At 47.8% G+C, this 10,672-nt stretch overlaps 1 protein-coding gene across 1 annotated transcript in view; it reads right to left on the bottom strand.

Annotated features, from left to right (window-relative positions):
- Positions 1 to 2,080: 2,080 nt before the first annotated feature.
- The window catches only part of LOC144892334 (uncharacterized), a 58,248-nt gene continuing 49,656 nt past the window's right edge, over positions 2,081 to 10,672 (bottom strand). The window contains exons 2-3 of the mRNA XM_078778351.1: positions 2,358 to 3,237; positions 2,081 to 2,294 (exon numbers count right to left, since the gene is read on the bottom strand). Of these exons, the coding sequence (XP_078634477.1) occupies positions 2,203 to 2,294; positions 2,358 to 3,237 (972 nt within the window). The 3' untranslated portion in view covers positions 2,081 to 2,202. The remainder of the gene's footprint in view (positions 2,295 to 2,357; positions 3,238 to 10,672) is intronic.

Below are 10,672 nucleotides of genomic sequence, written 5' to 3'. Positions count from 1 at the left end.
ACGGTTTTGAGAAGTGGGTAACGAATTTGAGAAGTGTAACGGTTTTTGAGAGGTGTAACAATTTTGGAGGAAGTGTAACGAATGTAAAAAGTATGGTTTTGTTATGTGTAACACCCTCGTAATGTAAATAATGGTCGCAGCCGTCCTCCTAGTTAATTCCATGAAACTTACACGCAGGCCACGATATATCTTTTGAAATAGTGTATTTCCTTATTCTATGTAGGCTAAATATGTGTTTCCCACTAGATTGACTTTGCATTGTATCAAACAAAATAAGCGTAGGCCCTTGCAATTTCCCCAAACATCTCCGCTCTCCAACGTTCCTTTTAAAAAGGGGTGCGAGTGGTGTTCAATCCCGCAAGCCGCCATTGCCCATGTGCTAACCTCGGAGAAGAAAGGCGTGTCTCCACCTCGTCATAGAGGGGAGGAGTGAGCCAACCCCACTTGGCCAACCAGCACCGCGGTTAGCGACCCGGTAGGCGTGCCCTCGCAGCCGGCGGCTTGATTCCGCCCGGAGTAATAAAAGCGACAGGAAGGGACTGCTTCAACAGATGACCTGGGAGATGAGCGAAGAGGCGACACCGAAAGGAGCGGTGAGCGGTGAGATGCGAGACGCTCCAAGCCAAAGAGGAGAGGTACTCGGAGAGAAAACCAGCTTTGGAGAGACGCGCTGAAAGGAGGGAGACGGCTCCACCAGAAGGAGAGGAGCAGGTGTGCCGAGCCAGCTTGTGACGTCAACAGCAGCGGATACGCGACGGAGAGTTTTCCCGCCAAAAGCGCGAGGAATTGAGAGCTGCTGCCTCCGACCCTGCCTCCCCCCTCCAGCAATCCACCTCAAGCCCTACCTGCCTGCAATATTCCCCGTGTAAGTGTGAACGTCGTCTGTCCAACTCGTTGTCTTGGGGTTAAGTAAAATGAATAGTATAAGCTAACGATGCACTGTGTGACTGCTTTTTCCATCCATTGCTTGTAAATAATTTTGGTCGTTCTTTCTTTTTGCTTGTGTGTGTATAATAAATCTGTTCTTCCTCCGTACTCTGTCTTCTTCTCTTTTCCTTCTCTTTCGGTCGCTTTAGAGGTTTCCTGATTGAATATCTGCGGTGCGATCTGGTAACTGTCGGGTGGAATCGGGTTCTAATCGGGGAGTAACTGTTCGGACGCGGTAATACCAACCGCTCGGTAAAATAACATCTTTAACCGCGTCTGTGACAATATATATACACAAAGAATTAAGTTAAGCACCCCTACACAAAGAATTAAGTTAAGCACCCCCTAATCCTGTCCTGAACCTGAACCCCCTCGAGCACGTTTGGGACATGTTGGGACGACAAATTGCAAAGATGGTCCCTCCAATAGCCAATCTGGATGAATTGGAACGTGCATTACATCGGGAATGGAACAACCTGCCACAGCAACGCATACGACGGCTTACAGGGTCTATGAGACGTAGGGTTGAGTCAGTGATCCGATCACGTGGGTCCTACACACGTTATTGACGCAAAGATCGCTAGAGGTCTTCTCAGAACAATGACTGTACGTTAGAAAACATAAACGTCATCCACACTGTCCGTGATGGACCTATAGCTCCATACTTAAATTGAGGTGAAAATATGCCTAAAATTCCCAAAAAATTTCACCTTAAATTATTCAGAATAAAATATAGAAAACGGCATGATTGTTATGTTTTTATGTGACCATAATATCACTTCTCCAGAAAATATAGCAATATCATGGGTATATTACACTGTTTTGACGACAACAAACTTGTAATGTGCGAGGTTGTAAAAAAACGGTGGGGGTGCTTAACTTAATTCTTTGTGTATATATATATATACCAACCCCATCCCCACTTTTTAGGCTTATCCCCCTTTTCTAGATTCGTGCTGCACCCTGCGGCTAATGCTCATGTGCCCCAATCTCTCATTGTGTATTCCCATGTGCATTTTAAGGGTGGATAGATGAATGAGAGACTTTCCACAAATTGTGCGTTTCTCCAGGCGTTCTCCATTTTCAATTGTCATGTGCATTATATTTAAGGGGAGGAGACTCGTTAAAAAATTTTTTTCCAGTAATTGTGCACATACATACATGCATACAGGTGTTCTCCCGTTCGTTGTCATCTCCATTTGCGGGTTTTAGAAGGTGAGGAAGTTCTCTCAGAACTCAAAATGTCCCCCTCCTTTTTCGGTAAAGGATCGTTATTCAGGAACGTCCATTGTGAATCATCATGTGCCTTTTAAGGTGAGATGACTGATTAAAAGAATTTCCACAAATTGTGCATTTGAATTGGCGTTCTCCATTGTGAATTTCCATGTGTGTTTTAAGGGTGGATGAATGATTAAAAGATTTTCCACAACTTGAGCAACTGCATGGGCGTTCACCATTGTGAATTCTCATGTGTTTTTTAAGGGTGGATGATCGATTAAAAGACTTTCCACAACTTGAGCAACTGTATGGGCGTTCATCATTGTGAATCATCATGTGTTGTTTAAGGGTGGATGATTGATTAAAAGAATTTCCACAACTTGTGCATTTGTATGGGCGTTCACCACTGTGAATTGTCATGTGTGATTTAAGGGTGGATGGCCGTATAAAAGATTTTCCACAACTTGTGCATTTGTATGGGCGTTCACCACTGTGAATTGTCATATGTGATTTAAGGGTGGATGGCCGTATAAAAGATTTTCCACAACTTGTACATTTGTATGGGCGTTCACCACTGTGAATTGTCATGTGTGATTTAAGGGTGGTTGACAGATTAAAAGATTTTCCACAACTTGTGCATTTGTATGGGCGTTCACCACTGTGAATCATCATGTGTTGTTTTAGGTTGGTTGACAGATTAAAAGATTTTCCACAACTTGTGCATTTGTATGGGCGTTCACCACTGTGAATCATCATGTGTTGTTTTAGGGTGGTTGACAGATTAAAAGATTTTCCACAACTTGTGCATTTGTATGGGCGTTCACCACTGTGAATTGTCATGTGTTGTTTAAGGCCGGATGGCCGTATAAAAGATTTTCCACAACTTGGGCAACTGTATGGGCGTTCATCATTGTGAATCATCATGTGTTGTTTAAGGGTGGTTGACAGATTAAAAGATTTTCCACAACTTGTGCATTTGTATGGGCGTTCACCACTGTGAATTGTCATGTGTGATTTAAGGGTGGATGGCCGTATAAAAGATTTTCCACAACTTGTACATTTGTATGGGCGTTCACCACTGTGAATTGTCAAGTGTGATTTAAGGCCGGATGGCCGTTTAAAAGATTTTCCACAACTTGTGCATTTGTATGGGCGTTCACTACTGTGAATTGTCATGTGTTGTTTAAGGCCGGGTGGCCGTTTAAAAGATTTTCCACAACTTGTGCATGTGGACGGGCATTCCCCACTGTGAACTCTCATGTGCATTTTCAATTTGTCTGGGCGACGGAAAGATTTTCCACAATTTGTGCATTTGTATTGATGTTCAGATTTCTTTCTTTGGTGAGCGTTGTGAAAATTATTCTGTGCAAACATCTCCACATTCATTTTGTCTTGCTTGTAAAAATTCCTCTTGTTTGTTGCATCTGGTGATGTTGCAGTTGGTGCAGTCTCCCGTGTAGATTGAGTGGATTCACCTGTAAATACAACATCACATGATCTGTAAAAAAATAAGATTCACATGACCAGACAAATGTTCCGAAACATGTACATCGTATTTGTTCCACTGCAGAAAACTAAAAATATATATATTGTTGTGTATATACAGTAATGTGCAAAAGTTTGGGTTTCCATGATAATCATACTTTAGGTATCAGAGTTTTGAGTATGCACATGATCTATGACCAATTTGTGTTGAAATATTAAACTTATGACATCATCGGTCACATGGTTTGGCAGCCATATTTGATTTAACCTAAAACTTGAAAAAAACATCTTCGCCCAAAGCACCAAATCGATTGACTCAAAGCTTTACGTGATTCATTGACTCGGCATGGTGATTGAAAGTTTATCATGAAAACAACATTGGTCACATGGTGTGGCAGCCATATTGGATTGAAGGAAAAGATTAAACAATTATATTGTTACGGACGCGGTTTAGATGTTACTTTGGGCCGAGCGGATGGTCCACCGCGACCGTTACAGGATCCCCGATTGGCCCGACTCCCCCAACGTTGACCAGATCGCACCACAGATATTCAATTTGGAAACCTCTAAAGCGACCGAAAGAGAAGGAAGAGAGAAGAAGACAGAGTACGGAGGAATAACAGGATTTATTATACATACAAGCAAAAATAAGGAGCGATCAAAGTTATTTACAAGCAATGGATGGAAGAAGCAGTCACACAGTGAATCGTTAGCTTATACTAGTCAATTTACTTAACCCCAGGACAACGATTAGGACAGACGACGTTCACACTTACACGGGGGATATTGCAGGCAGGTATGGCTTGAGGATGGATGGTTGTTTTGGGAGGCAATGGAGGGTCCAGCGTGGATTGCTGTCTGGCGCGTCCTTTTCGTGGCCTGCGGCCCCTTAGCTGCCCCCTTAGCTGCAGCGCAGCTGGTAGCACGATGGCTCGCACACACCTGCTCGTTCAGGCGTCTTCCTTCTCCCCAGCAACAACGAGCGACAGCAAGCAAGAGGACGGGGTCAGAGCAAGAGCACGGGGGCAGAGCAAGAGCAAGAGGAGCAAGAGGGTGGAGTGCGTCCCGCGGCGACTTATATTGGTTTCCTCACCGAACCTTCGCGCACTTTCTCGGGGGTTCCCGCTCCGCCCTGTCTTAGCCAAACCCCTTGTTCTGGGTTGGATGAGTGGGGCCGCCTTACTCCTCCCCCCTATGACGAGGGGGGCGACCCGTCTTCTCTAGCCACTCCCCTTGTTCGTAATGGCCGCAAATGGCGAAAACCGGTCAGCAGCTGCAGGTACTGCGCCGTCACGTTGCACATCAGTTCAGTACTGCAATAAACGTTTGCTGTGAAAGCTCAAGTGGGGGGATCCCTGGCACTTGAGCTGCCATGGATCATCGGAGGGGCCTACGCTTTATTTTGTTTGATGCAATGCAGAGTCAATCTCGTGGGAAACACATATTTAGCCTACATAGAATAAGGAAATAAACTATTTAACAAGATATATCGTGGCCTGTGTGTAAGTTTCATGGAATTAACTAGGAGGACGGCTGCGACCATTATTTACATTACGAGGGTGTTACACACAACAAAACCATACTTTTCACATTCGTTACACTTCCTCCAAAATTGTTACACTTCTCAAAACCGTTACACTTCTCAAATTCGTTACACTGCACCCTCCTTTCTTCAGGCCCGTCCTCGGGCCTACAAAACTTTAACTTAGTGTGACACGTAGGTGTAATTCCCTCTACAATTAACCTGACCCTGAGTGTGACAATCTTAAAACACAAATAAGTATGTCCCCCTATTGCATTGCACCCTGTCTAACAGACTCAAGCCCACAGCTAACCGAATTACGGAATTGTTCTCAAACTATACATTTACGGTGGGGAGCATTATTTACAGTGACGTCATTTCTTATTTACAACGCAACCCAGGACCTGTGTTTTTTTTTTCTTTTTAGGGAACAAGAAAAAGAAATTCCTGTTGGGAGGGAGGAGACAACACGCATTGCATTGATGCACCAGTACCAATACCACCAAAGCACCCAAAAGCACCACCAATCACCACAAAAGCACCAAAAGCACCACTCGATGCACAGTCACCACTGTTCATAATAAACACAACAAAACAACTGGTGGTGGTCTTCTCTTTCTCTGCTGGGCCGATGTTCTTCCCGACGTCTTCTGGCTTCATGCGGCCTACTTGGAAATAATAAAAAGCACAACTTGTGTTCATTTTTATTTAGGGCCGCAGGGGCCAACTAAGGGTGGTCCACCTGTTTGGCATAGGTGCCGCCTTACCGAGGTCTGCAAGCAAGATTCCCTGGCCACTATGGCCGGTCTCCAACAGAGGTGCCCTGCCCCAGAACCTGGGGTCCATCAAGTGGTACTTGGCCGCAGAACAGCGCTCCATAAAGTGGTACATCAACGCAATGCATGCTGGTTCTGAGAATCTCGTGCGCACAATGGCCATCTCACGCACGCTCCCCTCGGCACCCAATGGCGCACAGGTCCTCAAGTGGGAGACAAAAGGGGGGAAGACAAATGAGCGAGGGGTAAGGTCACAAGGGTACACGTCAATAAAGGCAATGCAGGGTGAAGTGCGTACGGAGAGCGAAGTGAGAAAAACTCGTCCCTACCGTACGTCACCCCCCCCTGTCACCTACACTACCCTTGCCCTTACCCCATATTTACAAGAATTTACACCTTTACAAATTCGTCACTACGTCTTGTCTTCCCCATCTTTCCCTTCAACACCAAATTCGTCTCCAATCCCTCTACTTCAAAATTTGCCATCACCAATTCATCATCAATCCTCATAAGGAGGGAGAGATGGAATTACGCACAATGTCACACCCACGTCATGATGCGTCTCACAATCCAAAACATTTGCATTAATGAAAAATAATAAAACATGGCATGGTGTGGAGTACCTCATCTCAGGTGAGTGGATGCAGATGGTGCGAGGAGACTCCAATCCTAACTATCCTCTAAATGACCTTAACACACTTTACACTACCCGGGGTCTTTCCCTGCCAATCCATTGGCCACTTACACTATGGGTTCTAACAACCAATTCCCATTGACCAAACTGTGGTGCTTCTCAATTTGAGGTCTCACTCCCCCGATTCATCTCCCGGTGCCCTTGCACAATTTCTGGGCTGTGACGTGTAGCTCTCCCAGCAGGTCTACCCACCTGCACACCTCCACCACTGTAGTTGCCACCCGAGCTTACCTAGCTACTCACCCTAACCTAACTAACTGGGGAAGAACCCTCCTGGCTCTGTCACCCCACTCGGTGCCCTCTGGCACTGGGCTACCCGGGTCCGTCCTCCGGATCCTCGGGCCCCATCCACAACAACTACTACCGGCTCCCAGAGCCCACCTGCGGCCTCACCTGGCCGACATCCTCACAGTGGTGGAGTGCCCAAACCAACTACACACACTAACAGGTTACACGCCCAGCCATTTCCACAACAGTAATGCACCCATCCAATCACCATTCTTCCACCCGCACCACAGATGCCAATATCCAACCACAATTTACCTATACCCTCTACCTAACACTTACTCTACCCACCCCGGGTATCCGTGATGGGGGTCCACTCTTCCCCCATTCACACCTTCGCACCATCCACTCCACTCCACAATTTCCACCATACTCACTCCAAGACCATCCATTCCAATACTCCATACCATTTATTCCATTCACCTGTTCTCCATCCACCTGTCCAGTTGCACACCTGTGCAATCACACCTGTTCAATCACACCTGTTCAATCCTCACACGGCATCATCTAAACTACCTGTTGCCCTGCTAACTTAGTGCTTCCCGTCTTCCCTTTAAACTAAGCACATACCACGTCATTATCATCCACTCTAATCTACCTGCGTCCCCACTCCAGTTATCATTGTCACTAACTAATCTTAACGTTACCTAATGTCATCTTCTAGGGCCCTACACACAATATCCTAACCCACCCAGGCTAGTTTTCACTGCCATCAACCCCATAAACTAGTGCTCCTTTGCCCCCCCCCCCCCCCCCCCCCGTCTGTGAGGGATGACAGAGTTGCCATCCCACCACGTCGGGGAGGTCCTACTATCAATTTGGCACCAAATTTCAACCAATCAAAAATTTTGCCAATCATCTGCCAATCACTGTACCATCATCAAATTTTGCTTTTTTTTTCTAATTTCGGGGCCAAAACACTATCCTCATCACCCGTCTACTTATTAGATCCTCTCGGTGCGCCAATTCACTTCCACAGCCCGGCTTCGTACAGCCGAGCAATGAACGCGGGTTCTTTGGTGCCGGCGGCTGGATGCGTCCGGCACTCGGTGCAGGGAGGGGGGCTTACCCGTGCCGAGATCCCACGCACCACCTCGGCGCGGAGCCATCCAATTGCCCGATCTCAACCTGCCGGAACGTCTCAATAAAAAGTGGTCGCCATGACGACCCTTCCTATCGAGCTGCCCGCTCCGCCTAGTGGAGCACGGACGCGGCCGTTCCAAGCGAGGCCCAGCGTGGATCGCGTACGGCGGTCCTTTTGAACCCGCCGTGGCTCGGATCCCCGCTGGTTCTCGCGGCACGCGAAGCCCGGCACGCACCGAGGGCCCGATTCGGCTAAAAGTCGCTCTAACCGCTAACCCGGTTACCGTCGATGCCTCACCTGCATGCTTACACGCATACGCTACCCCTTTCTTGCTCATACCTCCAGCTGTTCCCATGCTCCTCGTACCTTTCCTTACACACCTCGGTACACTCATTCCGCTCACAGACTTGGTCACACACCTGACCACCGAACACCTTGGCACACATTCGTCGCTCGCACACCTCACCAACAAACCTCTTCGCGCCCCTTCCTCGGTCACCTCCTCTGTGACAATTACAGGTGTGCTCTCACTCGCACACCCAACCACGTGCCTCACGACCAACTCAAGTGTGCATCCCCACACACGCTCTACCATTCCAGGTGTGCATCCTTCCATGCCAGGTGTACATCCTCGCTCACCTGTCACAACCAACTCACGCTCCGTGTCACTCTCACTACTTTCACCTCCACTCTCGGTCGCGCACTCACCCTTACTCTCGACAGCGCACTCTTTCCTCATGCACCTGTCCATTACACACCTTTCTCGCGCACACTCTTGCGCACACTCTCCCGTTACACCCTCTGTAACACTCACCACAGGCGTGCATTCCCCCTTACTCTTGACAGCGCACTCTTTCCCCATGCACCTGTCCGTTACACCCCTTTCTCGCGCATCCTCTTGCGCACACTCTTTCATTACTTCCTCCGTAACACTTACCACACCGCGCTTCCATGTACCCCCTCGCACACGCGCTACGACCGACTCACTCTCGACAGCACACTCACTGGTCGGCGCGCACTTTTTCCTCACACACCCCATGGTCGGACATTCTCGCACACCTCTTTTTTCACACACCTGACCTGTCGCACACTTCACCAACGGCCTTTCACGAACACCCGGATTCAACCCAATCCCCAAGCCGACTGAATCTCCCCTCACATCATATACATTGCCACTCACCTCCGTACCTCGTTGTCGCACCTCCTCTGCCACCTGCAAACTTTTTATTTGGTTGGTGAGCACCTCATCATGATTTGAACACAGACCTTGTACATATTCCATTACTTCCCCCTTTATCTCCCTCTTAGTTTCTGTCCGTCCCTTCTTAATTTCACTCACCTCTTCTTCCACTTCCTCTAATTTTTGCTTCACCTCTTTTATTTCCCGGTGCGTCTCCTCAAGTTCGTCCTCTAAGGCTACCGTGACCGTCTCTATGTGCATCCTCACCTGCCGGTCCTTTTTCTCCATTACCTCTGTCACCTCGTCCAACCTCATTGTCAGTCCCTCAAGTACCATCTGACATTGCCTCTGTGTCGCTATTAAGTCATTTTTAATTTCTTTTTGTGTCGCCTTTAACCCTCCTAGTACTGCAGTGTTCCTTTGAACCTGCTCTACTAACTCCGCTTGTCCCTCTGTCAGCTGTTCCACCTCCTCCGTCAGATCTTCTATTCCCCCTTGTAACCTCGCCGTATTATTTCTCACCTCTTTCTCCATACGCTTCTCACCTCGCTTTACCTCCTCGCGTAGCCCCGAAACCTCCTCACTTACACCTCGTCGTATCCCCTCTTTCATCTCCTCCATCTCTTTTGTAGATGCCACCCTCATCTGTCCCAATTCATCCCTCTGAGCATCCAGTTTACTTTCTAACCCGATTTTCACCTCCTCTATCTGGTTCCCCATTCGTTTGATTTCCCTGGCAGATTGTTCCCCTATTTCCCGCAATTTGTCCTCCATCCTATTTTCTAACCCCATTAACCCATTTTTCACCTCTTTTATCCCGTTGTCTAACCCCTCAAAATTATTGTCTAACTTCCCAAATTTCTTGTCTAACCCCTCACCGGTACCCCTCGCTTCGTCCCTCATTACCCACAATTGCTCACCCTGAGCATCCATCCGGTTCCCCATTCTGTTTTCCATCCCTTTGAAATTATCGTCTGTTTTTACCATAAAGGCCATAATCTGTTTCATAAACAGGTTCCAATTCATTGGCATCTCGGGTTCGGCTACCGCGACCATGGGCGCGGCTAAATTTGGTGCCGCAACAACCATGTGCGCGAGGACGCCATCTTGTGCGCCCGAAACCTCGTGCGCGAGTGCGCCATTTTGTGCGTCTGATACCCCCTCAACCACATCCTCCATATACATTTCCCCGAGGTCCTGGGTTACCCCTAACCCGTCTATCTCCCCCACCGACATCCGATCGCCTTGATTGTCCATGGCGCGATCTCAAAATTCGGGTTTTATAAAACAAAATTTCGGCAGCACGTAATTTTGACCAAAATTTTTTTTCCTACACGTTTTAAAAATTTGGTTCGGGCCTCGAATCCCACTCCTCGACACCAATTGTTACGGACGCGGTTTAGATGTTACTTTGGGCCGAGCGGATGGTCCACCGCGACCGTTACAGGATCCCCGATTGGCCCGACTCCCCCAACGTTGACCAGATCGCACCACAGATATT

Source organism: Myxine glutinosa, chromosome 5 (genome assembly GCF_964187855.1).
Source record: "Myxine glutinosa chromosome 5, kmMyxGlut1.1, whole genome shotgun sequence".
NCBI lineage: Eukaryota > Metazoa > Chordata > Myxini > Myxiniformes > Myxinidae > Myxine > Myxine glutinosa.
The sequence above is the reverse complement of the archived record's forward strand: the minus strand, read 5'-3'. Positions and strand labels throughout refer to the sequence as shown.